The following is a 20607-nucleotide window of genomic DNA, read 5'->3' as shown; positions in this document are numbered from 1 at the left end:
ATTACACTAAAAAATGTCTCGATATAAAACTTCTTAAAAGCTTTCTCTGCGTACTTTTAAGGCAGACATTCTTAGGTAAGCACACCTACCATAAAACAGCAATTATTATACTTGTAACACAGCTAGCAGTCATAGTCGAGAAGGGCTGGTTTAATCCAGTTTCAGCTATTTAGAGAGTGTTTTATTGAGTTTACAAATAAGAACCTGCAATACTCCATTTCCATAGCAATACACTAAATCATCCAAGCTAAGCATGTCATCATGACTATAATTTACATGATGTAACATGACAGTTAAGATGTACTGTGGTAATTTGTGAGTGCTTTCAGTATTATTGTAGTATCAAAAATTTATATGGTTCAGTTATTAAGGCAAATTGTTTCATTCATACAGAAATGTCTGACAGTAAACCACAAAGGACCTTCAAATTACACTGAAAAAATGTCTTCCAGGTTCAGACAATTTGCACACACTCTTCCCATTATTTTGTTCACCAAATGGAAAAGAAAGAAGTTTGTCTGTGCAAAGTTTCTACCGGAGCACAGGAAAAGTTCACTGTATGGAAGCTATAAAAAACTTCCCTTACGCCAGCTGAATGGGCTTGGCTATCTATCTTTAAGCATCTTATAGCCATGAACAGGATGCCCACATTCTTTGGAAATGATGCTGTTTAATCTTCACATGCTCACTTACCTTCTGTCATGTTGATTTCCAGCCAACAGGAAAAAACTAGGCGGACAAGCCTGAAGAGACTAGAATGGAAAATGTGCTAAAGCACACCATAGTTTCATATACTTCACCATAATCAGAAAAAAGCTTAAGTTCTGAACATAGTCCCCAATTCCAAAGCCTGACAGAAAATTCATTTTAAGAGCACACCACCTGTGATAACAGAGTCTGTGGATAGTAAGCCTGATACTCTGACCACTAAGGCAGCCAGGGAGATCTTCAAAGATTTTAAAAGTAATGTAATGCAGTAACCTTCAGAGGGCAGATACTAATATGTTTATATATCTTTGTGTTTGTGTGTGAGGGGTGGGGAGCAGGTGAGTGGATCTGAATAAAGATGAGCAGTGAAACTGGCACAAAGTTCCCAACACAAGTTTATGCCAAGCATTAAAGCTTTGTAACCTAACTCACATCAGCTGATATACACTTTTCATCTGTGAAAAGCAGGATAGGGAACAGCCTTTCATATCCAAGGACAAGATGGAAAGAGAAGAGGACAACCTGAAACACATATTCATATGCCAGCCAATTCGTTCAAGAAATAACACTGCAAATTATCTGAGCTTCTCTAAGACCTGACAGCAGAGGCCTCAAGAGGTCTCAGAATTGAAGTACTTAGTTTATTCTGCTTTCCCCTGATGCTTTGTGCCCCGTAAGGATTCTCCGCATGCCTAATTCAGTTCTTTTCAGCAAGCAATTTTGCTGGTCAAACATCTTTCCAACTTAATCTTCTCTCCAACAGGAACTAAAAAAAAATTGCTTATATCTTTCCCTAGCAATAAATTAAATTAGCATACGGGCAAGGACCATTTGCACTTACTTTGTTGCCCAAATAAGGACTGGGTGCACTCCAGTAATAAATCAGCGGCAGCGCTCTTCTGGCAGCCACATTACTGATGCTAAGCCGCTGAGGTCCACCAAAACTGTCCTGCTGAGGTGTAACTTGAAGGAGACCAGGTACATCAGTCAGATACCAGCCACTCATGTCTCCTACCTATAATGACAGAATAAAATACCTGTTGGAGGGAGAGTCAAGATATCAAAGTCCCAGCACCCACCAGCCTCTCTGTTTTGTTTTTTTTGTCTTTTCTGCAGCTTCATTTGGCTTAAGATCTTGATTAATCTCAGTGAAGAATCATATTCAGTGACATGAGAATATTCATAGGAAAATTAATCTACTGTATGCATACCAGCTCTTGGATTTTTGTGTCCTGAACAGCCACTTAGGCTGCCAAAAAGTTAGGGGATAGGTAAATATTTGTTCCCAGTGGCTTAACAGAGAATGGGGAGGGAATTCCGGCTCAATCCCAATAATATTTGGATAAGAGCCATTCATGCTCACACCGTAGGTCACACAACACAAATACTCTGTAAGTGATATAAGTCCCAGATGGTACAGAAACCTGAATTGAGAGTTCAACAAATCTGAACAGATATTATTCAGACATAGACAATGTAGTTTATTGTTCTAAAGACCTATATCTTAGAAGTTCAAAGGTCGCTTCTACTGCACCAGCTAGCAAAGATCAAAAATCTCAGACCCTGAATCTCTGAAATCCTCTATCAGGAAACTAACCAGTACAGAAAAGCTTAATATACATACAAGCACGCTGAAGGCTTTTGGTTGTTTTCCAGATGCCTAGATAGCAGCAGAACTATGAAATGGCTCAGCTGTGAGCTGGAAAAGCTTTCTGGATACTGGTATATAAATGAGTACACCAGGCACACTTTACTCCCAGAGTTCCCATATACCTAACAGCCAAAACAGTAGCTATTTAACCTAAACAGATTTTCCTAAGCTAGATTTATGGACTTATATTATAGCCCCTTTATAGAGAAACTGGTGTCCAGGTTTTGAGACCTTATTGAAAGTATAGGGCATGCTTGTACAAAAAAATTAATATTTTCTACAATGTGCTTTTGCAGGTAAGACCATTGGAAGGGTCATCCCACCTTTAGCTTCAATGCTATATACATATTGGACAGAAGAAATTCACCATAGGTGTAAGACCCTCACTGTTTACAAGCCGCTATGAAGGATATTATTTCTTACATAAATTTTGTATTTGTAAGTGTAAATTCTTAATTAACCCATATGTGTCTATATGGATATTTATTACACACCCAGAGAAGAGGCACCCCTATGGACACCTCAGAATTACCCTCATGTTCATACTTTATCATCTGCATATTCCATGACTGTTTCACACACACAGCTTCACCTCTGACAGACATTTCAGAGTTACTTTCTATATCAGTCACAATGTTGATTTCAGAAATTTTCACAATGAAAACAAAGAAAGATCAGTTCTTGTGTGTGAAAAATCCTTTCCTTTTGGATATCTGAAAAGACTTACATGGTATATAATGTGCCTGCAGATCTCAGGATAACATCTGTTGTACAAGATATGTTTTAAATGACAGCATACCCAATGACATATTTTTGCAATGATGTTTACTATTATTTTTCTTACACTGCTGTAGGTCCAGTGAGAGTCTATACAGACGTCTGTTTTCCCTGAACAAAAACACTCCTCACAGCCTCTTGGATTATTTTGCTGCAGGTTGAAGAAACTTGGTTTGCAATGATCACAGTTTTCTCCTTCAACATTTTCCTGGAAATACACATTAGAATATTACTTCATCTATCACATATTAAAATTAGAGGCTTTTTGCTTGCTTTTTGTTTGATACAACAATGCAAAAGGAAGACATTTATAGGAAACTACCCCTAATTTTTCTATATAAGAGCCAAAATCTCCAAACAATTAAGCCAGTGCAACCCCACTGAAGTTAAAGGGATTGAATGGGTGTAACTGAAGGTAGAATTTGGCCATTTAACTTTATATCTTTTCCATGAACATATTATTTTTTCACAATAATCTAGTAAATCTCCTCTAAAACATGGATGGCCAAAGGGAGGAAAGCATGGGTACAACTTGCCTGTTCTTGGAAATCAGCAATCAGTGTCCAGCAACTACAATAGCTACTTGAAACTAGGGTATGATCATCCAATGCAAAATGCAGCATTTCAGTTCTTCTTGTCTATGCTTGGGGTTTGCACCAGTGCAGCTACTCCTGTAGCTGGCCACTGGTGTCTGAAATGAGAGCAAATTCCAAGTATAGGCAAGGCCTGTATTTCTTCCTCCATGACTGACAGTATTTGCCTACCACTTAGATGATCTATGAACCTACAGAGAACTGGAGCAGAGGACCCAAGTGCCAGACCATTGCAGCATTTTGTAATTTTGTTTTACAGCAAAGGTTTATTTTACTAGTTGATATGCTGAGTTACCAGTATGTAATCAATCTGGCCCATATGCAGAGACAGAGATGCCTCTTTTCCGCATGGGGTGCATTACAAAAAGGTTCACACTGTGGTGGGAGCTGAATAATGCAACAGTATTTTTCAAAGATACCCCAGAGAAGAATTATTCTTATAAGTACTCTCTCCAAAATATTTTGCACATGGTCTCTTTAATCCTGGACACCGCACTGTGAAGTGTGCACAGATGTACCGGAATCGTTGGCTCCAGGCCAGCAGAGGCTGAACAGTTTATGAAAAGTCTGCCCATAACACAAGTAGGTTAGGATCAGCCTGGCTTTGCAGCACAGAAATAAGTACTGAAAGCCACTTGCCTGCCTTCTGGTCAGAGATGCCGGAAAGAGGGAAAGAGTGAGTCAAATAAAGGATAAGGAAGGGGAAGAAAAGTGGAAACACAAAGGGCAAAGAGAAAGAAGACAGGAGAGAAAAAAGAGATAGAAGAATGGGGCACAGCTAAAGAAAAAGAGGAAAAGGGCAGATTCAAAAAAGGATGTTAACACCAATGATGTGGTAATTCCTATATCGGTTTTCATTGTCTCTGGTGCCAACTAGAAACATCAGCTGGAGTCTATACACCAAAAGCTTAAAACAATTGTCAAGGCTGTTGGTCTGAAAATTTAAGCTGTAGTACTGTACTGTACTCTTGTAGCTGGCCTCTGAAAGTGGTTTCTATGCACACAAATGTTTGCAGCTGTAATTTTTGAAAGCACTTTGAAAATCTGGCCCTAAAAGTTCCTTTAATATGATCGATTGATTTACTGATGTGTTACTGTGGGCAGGGTGGGAAGAGGAAAGAAAAGTGAAGACTGAAAAGTAAATGTATTTGTTATAATAAAAGTTTCAGTAACAAAGCTGAGCACAATTGTACTCTACAACTGCAAGTAATCTACACCATTCTTGTGAAAAGACAGTAAGTTAACAGAATCCTAAACCCTGAAGATGGAAAAAGATATGTAACCCATCCCTCTGCCAGTGCAGAATTGTTTTCTACAGTATAGTATATTTTGAATGTATAACTCATCATCAAAGCTCGTTTTCAAATCAGAATATAAGGAAATGTGCCCCAAGTCTGATCCTCTAGACACAATAGCTTAAAAATTAAAACCCTGATAGGAAGAGATTTTACTTCTGACAGAGAACATTTGAGTGTTATATATGTGCCAAGTGAGGATAAGATTAATACCCTGAACCAACTTCAGTGCTGTTCAACTGTCACACGGGTGGTTTATGAGTATATTCAATATGAGATGATGGAATGAAACTTTTTTGTACACTCGTGCTCTTGAGAACTTAATAGAAGCATTGTATCTTGTTCACCTGCATTTGTATCAGAGTCTGTAAATTAAACATCCAAATGGAACATACACAACAAAATACTGAAAAATAACCCACAGTATCTACCATGTTGCTCTCTGCTGAGCATAGTCAGGGTGACTTATTTCTTATGTAAGCTGCATCTTTTGAACAACAGGACCTTCATGTGTATTATTGGTATTCAGGATATTTTTTTAACTAAAAATAGTTGTGTATCACTTTAAAATAGTGTTTTAATTCAAAAGCTATATCAATACTTGGCTTTCTGAATTTACACACACACAGCACTAAGAACTTCAGCCTACAGCACAAACAGCCTCAGCAGTCAGATTTTAACAGCATTATTGACAGAAATACCTTGGAGGTTTCCAAACAAAGTGTCCAAAATGGAAAAGAGAATCTCCTTTGTCCAAAAGTTAGCAGCAGAATGACGATATATACTACATAACAACCGATAAAATAGAGGCCTTAAATGCCATTTCCCCTTAAACCAATAGTTCAGAATATTTGCTCTTTTAAAGACATATGACAGGTTATTTTTAGAGTTGACAGTGCTCAACTGCTTTTAATGTATAGCTCCTGGGCGGATGGGTGTGGGAGTTTGAAATAAGCAATTCATAGCTTTCTGAATGTCTTAAATATCTTATCTTGAGTATCATTCTATTGGGTTTACCTGGATGGCAGCTGATTCCTAATTACTTGTTTTAAGTCTTGTACTCAAGACTTGAAGTGTCACAGTAAGACCAGAAACACATTAACCCTAAAAGGCGTCACAATTTCTTGACATGCAGATATCACCACAACTAAAAAACAGTTGCCTACCTTTCCATAACAGTTGTTCTTTAAGATGTGCTACACATGTCCATTCTACTATGGTTGCATGTGCAGCCTGTACACAATCGTCAGAGATTTTTCCCTTAGTGGTGCCTGCTGGGGCAGTGTGAGCTCCCTCTGGTGACTCACACCACTGCACACAGCTATAAAAGGCTACACTGCCCTCTGACCCTTCTCCATTCTGTCCTACCAGCAAGACTCCAATAGAGAGGGGAAGGAGGGTGGGTCGTGGAATGGACATGTGCAACACATCTCAAAGAACAACAGTTACAGAAAGGTAGGTAACTGTTTTTTGCCTGAAGGTTGGAATGAAGAAGGTGACCGTGATCCTGCGATATCACATGGAAGAGCATGTGACTGACAGAGCTAGTAAAGTCAAAATCCAATGCTGACATATCCATATTAGAGCTATTAGAATAAAGTGCGTGGAATCTTGCTTGACTTTGGATAAGATTTTGGACAGGAGCGGAACTGGAGGGAAGGCATACAGTAGGCCTCTCAACCAGAGCAGAAGGAAAGCATCTGTCAGTGAACCCGGGCTGTGACCTGCTCAGGAACAACAAATATTTTTTGCTTTCTCTTGTTGGAAACAGGTCCACTTGAGGTGTTCCGCACTGCTGGAAAATGGAGCTAGAAAAGTCTGGTCCAAGGGACAACTCACAATGGCCTGTGAATGACCTGCTCGCAGAGAGTGTTCTGAGCTCCTGGATTGTAAGCCGCTCTCAGGTTGATGGAACCTGTGAAGCATATATTCCACAGGAGGATTGCCTCCTGGCATAACTTTGTGGATTGGACCTCTACATGCAAACATTCACCAGTCCATGGAGGATAAGACCCAAATGGGTACTTGAACCACTATGTCTATATGATGACGGGCCAGTAAGTACACCAAGGCTATCCAACCCTGTAGATGTCTCAGGTGTAGTTTGGCATGTAGGTGCATGCTGCCAAGCATCCTAGAAGTTTGAGGCAGTTTCAAACTCTGATGCCAGGATAAGCCTTTAGATCTAGAGCAATAAGTCACTTTGTTTGGAACCTCTGCTGTGTCAAGTCAAGTCCAAAACTACTCCAATGAATTCTATTCACTGAATAGGAGATATACAGTGAAATCTGTCCTTGATCAGTAGCCCCAGTGTGTCAAAAGTGGACTGAATAGTTGCTACGCTGGAGAGTACCAGAGACCTGGGTTGGCCAGTCATCCAGCAAGGAAATACATGCTTGCTCAGGAATGCCACTACTACAGCCATGCATTTGGTGAATATGCTACAAGCTGCTGATAGTCTGAAAGGGAGCACTGCAAATTGGTAGTGGAATCCATTGACCATGAACCTGAGGAATTTTGGTGGCTCTGGTGAATTGCCATGTGAAAATAAACATCTTTTTAAGTCGAGAGCAGCATACCAATCCCCTGGGATCTAAGGAAGGGATACTAGATGCTACAGTGGCCATTCAGAATAAATAGGCCTGAGGACACCCTTCCCTTTTGCCTTTGAGATCAGGAAGTAACAGGACTAAAATCTCTTCCCTCTGAACAACATGGGAACTTCCTGTATTTCCCCCAGGAAAAGCAGAGACTGGACTTCCTGATGTAGCATCCTCTTGTGAGAGTGGTCCCTGAAGAGGGATGGGGAAGGGAGGTTGGAAGGGAGGTAGAAATCAATTGAAGACCGTATCACAGCTTCCTTTTCCTTAGGACCCACTAATACATGATGATGTGCATCCAAATGCTTAATAAGTGGGATAAGCATTTGGCAAAAATAGCACTCAGGAAAGATGGCACTATGGGGAGTGTATACTGTCCTCAACCAACAGGTCAAAATCATTGCTTAGATAATCCAGATCGCCTAGAAGAGCTGGTAGCTGCCGAGGGAGGTGGAGGAGGAAGATGTATCTTGTAACTCCTTCCCTTTTTTTTTAGACCGGTCCTGGGAATGTGGCAAAAATAGCTGAAACCATTGGGAATGCTGTGGGTGGAATGGCTTTATATTTTGTGGCCAGTGTATAGATCCTCAGTAACTTAAGGGTCGCCCTTGAATCCTTAAGGCTATGTAGCCTCTGATCAGTTTTACTGGACAACATGTGAGGTCTTGAATTGTTTGTTGCACCTCTGGAGAGAGGCCTGATGCCTGCAGGCAAGATAAATGCCTTATCATGATGGCAGAGGCCATAACTTGAGCTGTGGAAACTGCACCATCCAGGCTCACTGGCAATGCCATTCTGGCGATTAATTTGCCTTACTTCGCCAAAGAAGAGAACTCTTGAAGTTCAATGACAAGCTTCCTGATGAGGCAAAGTAGGATATTATCCTATAGGCTGAAATTGTATCAACCCAGCAGAGCTTGCTGGTTTGCGATCCTGAGCTGTAAACTCCCAGTGGAATAAAATTTCCTGCTAAAGGGATCTAGATTGTTTTGCTTCCCTTCTCTTCAGAGTAGAGGCCTGGTGTCCTTGCCTCTCCTTTTTTGTTGGTGGCTGCAACCACCAGGGAGCCTGGAGAAGGGTGGTTGTAAAAGTGTTCAAAACCCCATAATACCTTTTCTCCACCCTTAGGGAGAGGGAGGCAGAGAAGAAGGGGTAAGTCATAAAATCTTGACGGGCTCCAGGACAGCTTAATTAATAGGGAGAGCTATCGTAGAGGGACCTGCAGAAGCTAAAATACCCACAAGCCTGTGACACCTTTCTTTTATCTCTTCTGCCTGGATATCTAGAGCTACAGTCACCCTCCTCAACAAGGAGCTCTAAAATCATCAGGAGGGGAAGAGGTAGAGTCAGTCACTACTGCCTCATCAGGCAACATAGAAGAGGCTAAGGTTGTTGAGGAGGTACCTCCTCCAATCCCTCTACTGGGGAGTCCCAAGCATGCAGCTCTACTTTCATGGTACCAATACTGGTACCAGGGGAAGGAAGATGGTGACCTTCTTGCAGATGCTCCAGGCTGACATAGAAGGGTGGGGAGGCAACAGAGAAGTTCTGGAATGTGGAGGGAAGCCCCAAGAGGTCTGGAAGGGTTACTGGTATGGAGGTTGAACCCAGCTCTGTGCAGACCACTGACTATTAGGATGATGAGACTGTGGAAAGTATCACAGCAGGCAGGCCCCCCACTGGGGCTGCTGGGCATACTCAGATCAGAACACAGTCTGAGTCTGAGGAGGAGTCTATCTCCTCTGAGCATTGGGGAGCTGAACCCATTCGTACCGAGGAGAGAGGTTCCAAGTCTTGGGAAGAGGGTATCAGCCAAATCAATCAATCATTGCTGGCTTGCCCGTAGATGCAATCCTACATAAAGGTGCCACAAGAGTAGAAGTGGCTGGTACTGAGCAGTGCTCTGAGGCTGGGCCGGAGCATGTGGTTCTGCTATCAGTACCGTGCAAGGCTCTTGAATCACAGGAGAAGTTGGTACTGACAAATTAAGCAACTCTCAGGTTGCCTCGAAAGCCTGAGGTGTCAACAGCACTGGAAAGGGCTCCTAGGCTTGAGGTACCACTAGGGGTACCAACCCTTTGGGAAATGGTCTCAGCTGACCCTTCCTGACTTTTTTGAGCGCACCTCTGAGTTCTTGTGAGCACTCAGTGCTTCTCTTTGCCGGGTGGTGGTATCAAATCTTTATTAGACTCATGCAGTCTCTTCTTAGGCTCCTCTGGCACAGATCTGCCTGAGGACTCTGTCAGAACAGGAGGAGCACTCAAGGAGACTTGGACATGCTTGGAACCCATTTGGAATGGGGGCAGGTTCTGAGGATGGATGGAGTGCAGACTCCATGAGCAGATACTCGCATCTGGCAGCCCTTCCCTTTTTCCAGCTGGGACCCTCTACAAGTGTGACATTTGTCACTTACATGCGCCTCTCCCACAGACTTAAGGTAGGTGGGGTATGGGTCACTCACTGGCATAGACCTGTTACATGAACAACAGGCCTTAAAGCCAGGAGAGGACGGCATCAGTCTGGTACCAATCCCAGTACCCAATCAGGCATCAGCAACTGTACACTAAAAAGACTGTATTCCAAACTTATCCCTAAAACTAACTATTTACAGATATGCTATACAAGACTATAAACTAATGTTACAGGTACTATTTACACTAAGGGAGGGAAGCTATTCCTCCCCTTTATTCGGCATTGGTGAGGCCTCATCTGGGGTAGTGTGTCCAATTTTGGGCCCCACACTACAAGAAGGATGTGGAAAAACTGGAAAGAGTCCAGTGTAGGGCAACAAAAATGATTAGGGGGCTGAAACACATGACTTATAAGGAGAGGCTGAGGGAACTGGGATTATTTAGCCTGAAGAAGAGAAGAATGAGGGAGGATTGGATAGCTGTTTTCAACTACCTGAAAGGAGGTTCCAAAGAGGATGGATCTAGACTGTTCTCAGTGGTACCAGATGACAGAACAAGGAGTAATGGTCTCAAGTTGCAGTGGGGGAGGTTTAGGTTGGATATTAGGAAAACCTTTTTCACTAGGAGGGTGGTGAAGCACTGGAATGGGTTACCTAGGGAGGTGGTGGAATCTTCTTCCTTAGAGGTTTTTAAGGTCAGGCTGGGGTGATTTAGTTGGGGATTGGTCCTGCTTTGAGCAGGGGGTTGGACTAGATGACCTCGTGAGGTCCCTTCCAACCCTGATATTCTATGATTCTATGATTCTATATGCCGAATCAAAGGTGGCAGCTCCAACAACAACCATTACTTGCGGTAGGAGGGAACTGAGGAAGGATGGGGGCAACACAGTCCTTTATACTTGTGTGCAGTGGCATGAGGCACCAGAGGGCGCTCACGCTGCCCTGATAGGTTCTGCTAGGGGAAAATTCTCCAACTGTGCATAAGATGTGCACGCACCCAAAGTGGAACAGACGTGTGCAGTCACTCGAAGAAAAAGAACAGCATAACAACATTGCAATGATGATAGAGGATAATGGGTTTTAATTTCTCATATCATCAATGGTGAATTAGTATGGCTGAAAATAGTTTGACACTCATACCTTGCAAATGCAGGATCCTATGCAAGGGTCATCATTCAAGCTGCCTTTCACAGAGCAGCTACAGGCCATACAGTCAGGATAACCCTTGTAACCCAACGCACATCGACTGCAGCTTTCACCTGCATAGCCAGTCTTGCAGTGGCAGAATCCAGGGAGCATGCCTATGGAAAGTCAAAGAAAACACTAAACCCACATATGTATTGATTTATCTTTATTATGAGTTATTTGTACTATGATTGCAAGGATTGGGGCCACACCTGTGTTCAGCATTGTACAGGTATAAATTGTGTGCACAGAGCATGCCCTGAAAAGCTGACAATCCTAGGGCCAGTGTGCCGCTCTTACTCCTATTGAATAGCACCTTAACCCAACAAGACATCCCCCAGAAATCAGTGGGACTGCTCCATGAGTACTACTAAATGTGAGGGGTGGGGGCAGCATCTAGGTCTCATTTATCCCACACTGTCTGAGCAGGCTTTACATTTAAAATAAACAGCTGTCATTAAGATTTAGCATTACATATACAAATACGTGGGCAAAAAAAAAATGGCAGCATAATGGAGTCTCTGATTCAGGAAGCATCCAACCCCTGGAGCTGTTACAGGTTGTTTAAAAGCAAAATTACGAGGAGATTATTTATTTCACCCCACAGTAGAGTGCCTTGGATGAAGAGGTGGGTTGATTCAGTCAAGGTTCGCTGTCTAACTTTTAGAGCAGTGGACTGGGAGTCAGGTCTCAGAGGTCCCAGCTCTGCCACTGATTTGGATGATTACAGACTGAACCATTTAAACTTCTGTGCTTCAGTTTATCCACTGGTAACATAGATTACCGATGGGCTAAAGAGGTCACTGTTTAATCTGGCAAATCTTTGCATGGATTATGGCCTTTCAAATCCAAAACCAAGGGTTGTTAGGGTCAGAGCTCTATTTTATCCATACCAAAGGTTGTAGCTAGGGTATGGTTTCATAAAAGATTCTGGTTCTGGCCCTTATCTATATTGAACATAAACCTATCACACAGGACTATTATGAAAATCAGTGTTTAATAAGCACTTTGAGAGTCAAATATTAAAATGTGCTATTTATGCCAGAAGCATCATTATTTACCTTTAGAATTATCAGTGGAACATACTAGGACAGTAGGAAAAATACTGCTATTGAAACGTACGGTATGATGGTCATAATGGGAACTATACAATAAAAAATAAATGTTTTTACTGAAACAATTCCAGATCACTTGGGAATATAATTCTCCAACCTGCTTTCTGATCTATCCAAACCTCATTATGCAATTTTCTATAGTATCTTCTTGTAGCAATGGCCAATTGTTCATTGTACCAAATATATAAAGTACTCCTGCACTGGGCCAGAGAGAGACGTTTTAATTATTATTCATACTCAATAATCCTCAGCCTTGACATACCCAGAGTGCACATCCTGCAACCTCCATCTCAGTGTGAAGCACTCATTACTAGCCTATACCCCCAGTCATCATCATCTTCCCATTTAAATTTAAGAATTATAACCTGTTTATTGCTTGGTGTGCCACATGCTTCAGAAGCAGATTTCCATTTTACATCATGCAACCAATTTCTCCTTAAACAACCAGCCAGCTCCTCTGGAATGTGTTTCAATATATCTAATGTGTATTCATTCTGATTTGCAAGTATATAGAGAAATTTCATTGGAATGGATCATGTTTCTCAGCCTTTCATTCAGACAAGAAACAGACTCTTTTCAGTTTACAAATATTCAGGTAAATTGGCTTTTTTCAGTTGCTGTCTTGGATGAGAGGTTTTTTGCTATCTTCACTGAACTAGAGATTCTGTCAAGGTAGCATATTATGGGCTCAATACATAGTACTTCCTTCACAACTGGCTGGGTACAATATCTTTTTTTTAGTACATAGGGTTTCATTGAGCTAGTGAACACATATTCAAGACAGAAATGAACAGGGATCTGTAAGGGAAAAGTTTGGATCTGTGCCTAGCTGTTACAGTGATGCTTGCAGTATAAGAGCTGTTGTGACAACTGGTCTATAACTTTTGCCTGCTTAGGAATTTACCATGGAAAGTAGGTCATGTTATTTTCAGTAAAACATGTTATTAACAGGTGCAAGAGAATCAGACAGAGAAACTAAATTAGTCAAAATGTAATAGGCCAAGTTGATATGATTCAAGGACTGTGTTAAAGTTATACTTGTTAAAAATAGGAGACGTGGAATCAGAGGTTAATGAGCCAAAATTGGCATATCTGATATTAGGCCTAATTGGAGGTCAAAATAATGATGGGATGGGCTATTCCACTCGTAACTCCCTTTTGGGGTCCTTAAAAGAAAGAGATTTTTGTAGGGAAAGTACAAAAGAACAAAACGGAAAACAGACAGAAAGAACAGACAGACTCTACTGGAATGAGCTTCGCCAGCATGGCTGCCACCTCCACCTTTTCCTGGGAACCCAGCCCTTCATCATCCTAATCCTGATCAGAACAGGCCAGAAAGAGAGGGACCCAGGTGACATTGCACCCCTACCAGCTCCAGCTGAATCCCAAACTCCACATGGGATTACTGCTATTATCATCCTTGATCCCATCTAAGAGACTATCAAACAAGACTTCTAAGACTTTAACAACAACAGCACCACCAGCAGTTCTAGGCCCAAAGAGTTTACAATCTAAGACAACAGGCAGTGAGTAACAAATAACTGGAGGTAATAGGGGAGTAACGATAAAGGTACTGTGAGCGGAAATGTGATTATGTAGCCTAGTTGTATGCACAGATCGTTTTGAGTTTGCTAATTTTAAATATATATAAGATAAACTATCAGAACTATAAGAACTCCCTTACTGGCCCTCTAGCCAGCCATCACAAATTGTCCTTTCCCATAAGCATCATAGTAGAAAAGGAACTTGTGAAGGGACTTCAAGGAGGAAGGAAGAGTGGCTTTACAGCCTTTTTCAGTGAGGGTGTTCTGTCCTTCTGCACAGACTGCTTCAGGGAGGGTATTCCATGAATGAAGGCTGGCATGGAAAAAAGACGGGAGGAGTTATTGGAAATGTGGACAAATGGACAACAGAGGCTGGTATCATTGGCAGAATAAAGAGTTGGAAGGCAATATGACAAGATACAAGAACAAGTAAGTAAGGAGGGACAGAGGTGTTAGAGACCTTAAAGGTGAGCGGGGTGGGGGGGTGAGCCTGTATCTGATATGGTAGAGAAGACAGAGCCAGCACAGAAACTAAAGCGTGTTCTAACATAGATGGAGCTGAAAAGGGTTGTCAGTAAGGAGGAGCTTCCGTCAACCTAGGAGATGATGAGGGTCTAGACAAAAGGTTTAATGGTGTGAAGAGAGGGGAAAAAATGTCAAGACATCCAGGCAGACATGTTAGAGAGAAATTGAAATATGGAATTGGATGGATTGAGACACTAGAGAACAACTGTGGAGAAAGATGAGGAGTGGATCAACGATGAAGTTCTGAAGGACACCACCAGAAAGAGGAAAAGGGGAGCAGCAGAACCTATCAGAAGAAAGACTGGTGCAATGACTACAGAGGCAGGAGGAGAACCGGGGGAAGACAAGAATCACAAAAGCAAGGGAGGATAAAGTTTCAAGAAGGACATATGGATGCAGTTACTTTGAAGCAGCAGTTATTTTGAAAATCCTGCTCCACACAGTACAAAACTCTGTAGAATGCCCCCTACTGTGGTTAGTTCAGTAGGTAGGAGAAATAAACTGCACTGTGGCTGACAGCTACCTGGAGACACGAATGCATGTGTGGCACCACATTTCTTTAATTAAGGCCTTCTTCTCTCAAAGTGATAGCCTCATTATTTTACTAAAGAGACTGAACATCAGCAGTAGCAGATGTTTGAATAAAAGGGGTCCCTTTTAATAGCATTCGGTTTTTTAAGTCCTTCATCTATAACCTGTATAACCTATAACCTGTGCACTCTCATCAACAGGTTTGCTAAAAGACATCACATTGTCTTGCTGTGTCTTTTCTAACCCTGGGAGTCATGTTCTCTTCAGTTTCTACACAATTTCCTCTTAATCTGTGTGATATACTGTTCCTTTCACTTCTGTATTAATCAGGCTCTATCATTCTATCTAGAATCTTTAATCATGTTATTTAACTGATGTAATCAGTACATGGCTGATGTAGTAGATTTTGTACCTCTGGGCTCTGTATTTATAGCTCTGTTGTGCTTTTTTTATGTTCCATTGAATTACTTGGGGAAAAAAAGATCACTGGAGTATCTCTTATCAATAGTGTACAATTAGTCCAATTAAACAAATCTCTTAAAACCTGACCTTGAAGTTTTGCTGCACCCCAACCAAATGTCAACAACAAAAAAACATTGTTTCCAAGCTACAAGAAAGCAGCATGTTCTCTATTTGAAGGTGGCTCTTACAGAGAAACCAAGGTGAAAAATTTATAATCCTACAGTAATAATAGAGATGGTAGGTAAATGTGACATCTTTCAAAGGGACTTTTCTTAGTTTTCAAATGCAAATAGGCACTCAGAAGAAAAGATTAAGGTTCTGCTTTATTTTAATCTCTGTCTCTGAAAGAGAAAGCTCTCTGCTCTTGGCAAGAGGACTAGAAAATCCTTTACAAGGATGCAACTGCATGCTGTGTGCTTCATGCATGCATCTTGCTTCCCAGCACAGAATTAGGAGACATGCTATAGGCTGAGTTTGGGGAGAGGTCTAGTGTGTCTGTGTATTGGAATGTCAGTATCTACTATATTTCAGAGAAGCCTGGAATAATGGGGAAAGCCAACATAAAAAAGTTCAGTTGGGAATATTCTTCCCAATGTGCACATGCCTGCTGGCTGCAAAACTGAAAGATAGTATGAAAGAATGCTGTGAGAGCACAGGCGGATTAGTGACCATGTGAATGAATTAGCACTGGTCTGCTGTGAGGGCTGGCTCAGTGAAGGGAGATAATTCAGCTTTCATTTTAACAATGTTGGTCACAATGTTTAGCACTGTAATTGTAATGTAACTGTCAGGGATCTTACCTCCTTCCGCATGTTTCTCATCCTTGACACAAGTAGCATGTAAAGACCCAACTGGATCACAGAAACATGGCCGGCATGGGTTAGGTTCATCTGGTAATACCTACCAGAAACAAATACAAGTACAAAAAAAAACCAACCAGTGAGTTTCAAAGCTAAATCTTACCTTTTAAAAATTAGAAACTGGTACATAAATTTTAAAAAACAACCAAAAAAAAAATCAGGATCGAATCATGCTGTTAGGGTTAGGGTTTGTTTCAAAAACTGAAACAGCATTGTTCACTCAGTCTATTAGTTTGTTATTCAGTCTGCATGTTAATCTTAGCAAATTTTTACCAAAGAGACGCTCAAGTAATTGAGGCCCCAAATTTAGTTTATTAAAGGAATAGAGTTGTATATAAACTAATGTTAACAGAAATGTTTTTATAATTTTTTTAATTACAGGGAGTGAAAGCATGCTTTAGTTTTTAAACCTCTTTGGGTTTCTAGTAGCTAAATTCTGCAGCACTGTGATAATGAATGAGAAGCATGGATTGAAACTTATTGTAAGTGGAGTAGTTCAGTTACACGGTCCAAGACGAGTGAAAAACAATAAACTGCAGGATAAATGAAGAAAAGTGAACACTAGACAACTGAACAATTTGCTTTCACCTTCCCTTTTCCCATCTTAGAAAAGGAATCACAGACAAGACCCACATTTTATTATAACAGTATGCAGAGAAATCTAGGTGTACATATTCCATCATTCTCTTTTTCCTGTGGGCAGCAGAGGATTTATATGGAAGGGGATGGAACTTATATTGATTGTGACTGGCAAGTGCAATCATATTTCCCTCTGTGAGTACCCCATCATTTTGGGACCCCATGTAGCTGTTCGTTTCAAGTGTCCTTAAGGTCAGTTGACCTCTACTTGGTGTTGCTTGATGAATTGGGCACAAGCAGTAAAGAGCTATCATGTTGGTTGTAAAAGCTTATTAACACTTCCATTCTGTGCCTGATCCCCAACAACTCAGGGGACAAGACCCAACACAGATTGAACCCTGTGTATCCTCACCCTTATTCCAAGATTCAGCATTTTGACCATTGATAAACCAACATCTCTGAACACGGAAAGCTACCAAAACCACACTGAACCTTGAGAATATTTTCATAGTCTTTTTCCATTATTAGGAAGAAAGAACATTCTCACAGTAAGACAAAGAAGTTAGAGTGGTATTTTCAAAAGTTCCTAAGTGACTTAAGAGCACAATTATTATTGACAATCTATGGAACTTGTGCTCCTATATGTCTTTCATGCACTTCTGAAAATACCACCATATGACTTGGGAGGTGAGAGTTCTATTCAAAGGCTGGTCATACTCTTTCTTTGTGACCTTGGACAAGTCACTTAGCCCTACATTTTCAAAAGTCTGGCCTTCCTACTCTATTTTCAGAAGCTTGTCCACATTTTCTATACTCACAATTGACTGTGGACACAAAAATTACTAGTTGGAGAACTGCTTAAATTTTGCTCCAAAATCAGTTTAACCATCCAGCTGCTGACAAAAGACCAAAACTCTTTCTTCTACATGCTTTGAAGACAAAATGCAACCTTGCTACATAGGGGGAATTTTTAATTTTTTTCATTTGTTGTTAGCCTCCATGGTAGTAGAGAGAAGATCAATCAGGCCCAGTGGCCAGACTTTGCTGAACTGAGGGCCACAATGATAATGTACCAGGAACCTCCAGGAATCCAAGAGGCACATCTAAACAGAATAGAGAGCAGCTCTCTGGATCTTTAATACAGAGTGAAGACAGCTCATGGAGATAACAGATCCCAGTATGCCATGCTTCTTCTCATGGCCTCAATTCAGACTGAGATGGAGCATCATCTTCTAGAATTTATGGTAGCATTTCCACAGACCATATCTCTCTCTACTGAAGTGGAAGGAATCCCCAGGATATATTGTAGAATTTTGTTGACTATGTCTGGTTTGCAACTGCATTTTGGCCATGCCTGATAAAGGTCAGGTGATGCTAACAGATTAAATATAATATAGCAGTACTTCTAAATCAAAGAGCTTAAACCAATTAGAGATTCTCCTTTCTCCCAATTTCCTCACCACCCCCAACAACTACAGCAATATCTCTCTGCTTTCTGAGAGTGTATGTTGAAATTCTCTATGATGCAAAAGCTGTGTTTGCAGGATTGCATCCTCCTTTAATTCAAACTGAAGTACTAGCTGGAGGCCCTGACCTTAAGTACATTTCTTCATATCAACACAATTTGCTTTCATATTCCTGTGAACATCTACTTTACAGATTTCCAACTGTGAAAGGCGACTAGTTGGCTGTCAGAATTAGAACTTAACCTTCATAAAATGGCAATCAAAAGTGTGTCTTCTCTACTTAATAAGCTAACTCCCCACACAGAAGTGATAGCTTGAGCTACTTAGAAGCGACAGCAGAGCATACTTTACCCCTTTTGGCCTGAAGTAGCCATCAGTGCAGGTCTCACAGTTTATGCCTGCAGTATTGTGTGTACAATTAATACACACTCCACCCCCAGTGTATTCTCCATGGATATTCAAACTCCGATTTCTGTCTGCAATATTCTGATCATAGTAACATTCCTTAGTCTTCCCATGACAATTGCATTCTGAAAAAGAAATAACTGTAATAGCAAACCTCACACCCAGGCTACAGACATGCAGAAATAACATTTTTACTGAAGTATTAACAACATCCTTTCATCATTTTGACATCTGTACCATGAACATGCTACAAGATACAAGGACTACAAAGAATCTATTGAGATGTTAAAACTGTTAGCAATATTAACATTCACCAAAGCTAAAAAGGAAACTTAATGGAAGTACTTCATCTACATATAATGCGTGTTGGAGATGGTCACAACAAAGACTTTGAATCCACACTTCTTCAAATTTCAGGACAGTTCAAATTTGAATCTTCAGATCCAAAATTGCCCCCCCTTTGGCTTTTGTCCCAGGCTGGACCCAAAATTACAAGAGGACAATATTCTGGTTCGTTTCATGAGATTTTCACTATTAAAATGTGTAAAACAGTCTGCAAGGTTTCAGTACTATTGAATCAACCCTTTTTTCATAATTTGGCCTCAGACCCCAAACCCTAGGCTCAGCTTAACCGGGATCTAAACTCCACCTCCCTGGCCAACCTCTAATATTTTCATGTGTGTTATAAACGAGTTTGGTGCCTGGTTTGTACAAATGTAGAATTTTGGTAATTATCAGTTCCAAAATTTAATAAAGAGGAATCCCTGAGCCAAAGCCCACTGAACTCAGAGGGAGTCTTTCCATTGACTTCAGCATGCTTTGGATCAGACTCTGTGGGCTCGTCTGCACTATTTAGGTACAGCCCTGCACCTAAAGGGCTTCAAAGACCATTAGAATAAATGCATCTGCACTCCTGTAGCCATATGAACACTCATGTACAGTAGTATTGCATTTTAATAGGTTCAGAAATTAAGGTGCTTTGTGAACATCAGTGTTAACTATTATTATTAGAGATAGGAGAAATTCCAGCTTTTTGAACTTTGTTTTCATTCCAAATCAGAACGAAAACTTGAATATCAATATTTTCCAGAAAACGTAAATTTAGAAAAAATGATTTGGAAATATGAAATTTCATTTAGATAATGTTGAAACATTTCATATAAATATATAAATATCTTAGTCAAAATGAATTGAAATTAACCATTTTTACCTTATCGAAACAAAATGAGAAAGTCAAAACAAATTGTTTTGATATTCTCCTATTGAAAATTTCACCAAAATTGACATTCTCACAAAACATTTTAATTTTGACAAAACTCTATTTTTCGGTGGAAATCTGTTTAACCAAAACTTTTTCAACCACGTCTATTAATTATATGGTTAAATATAGCATAGTGGATCTAAACAACATGTGGTTTACATTTACAATCACTTGCAAGTGTTATTTTGAAGTTAAATGAATTCTCCAGAGGCTTAAGGACTAAATACTACTCAGAGTGACCAGGAGTTAAGCTAACACTTTTTTATTTTGCTTTGCTTTTTTATAATTTACCTTCACACTCAGACTTGACCAGGAATGTCCCAGCTTGCCAAGGCTTTTGATGAAAACCGGGACAGCAATGATCACAACTGTCTCCACATGTGTTGTGCTCACATTCACAAGTAGATCTCTAATTTACATTAAAAAAAAAAAAGAAAACAAAGTACTAACACAGCATGATGTTATAACAAAGCAAAGACAAGAGCTTTGAGACAGGTGGAGGTTAGGAATACATGCAAACCAGCCCACCTATGACTGACAACCTCTCTTATATTATCCGGTTTTCTTCAATGGTCCTTTACAATCTATTCATCATATTTTTATAATGATCTTAAATATTTCAGACCTGTGCCTTTCCAGC

General features: G+C 40.5%; 1 protein-coding gene across 1 annotated transcript in view; it reads right to left on the bottom strand.

Annotated features, from left to right (window-relative positions):
- The window catches only part of LAMA2 (laminin subunit alpha 2), a 458477-nt gene that overhangs the window by 249445 nt on the left and 188425 nt on the right, over nt 1-20607 (bottom strand). Inside the window, exons 7-12 of the mRNA XM_084624485.1 lie at nt 20259-20376; nt 18653-18831; nt 16197-16296; nt 11175-11335; nt 3204-3344; nt 1550-1723 (exon numbers count right to left, since the gene is read on the bottom strand). Coding sequence (XP_084480611.1) covers nt 1550-1723; nt 3204-3344; nt 11175-11335; nt 16197-16296; nt 18653-18831; nt 20259-20376 — 873 coding nt within the window. The remainder of the gene's footprint in view (nt 1-1549; nt 1724-3203; nt 3345-11174; nt 11336-16196; nt 16297-18652; nt 18832-20258; nt 20377-20607) is intronic.

The sequence above is a fragment of the Lepidochelys olivacea genome, assembly GCF_965140295.1.
Source record: "Lepidochelys olivacea isolate rLepOli2 genome assembly, chromosome: 3".
In the NCBI taxonomy this organism is placed as follows: domain Eukaryota; kingdom Metazoa; phylum Chordata; order Testudines; family Cheloniidae; genus Lepidochelys; species Lepidochelys olivacea.
Note: the sequence above shows the minus strand (reverse complement) of the source record. Positions and strands in the feature narration are given on the sequence as shown.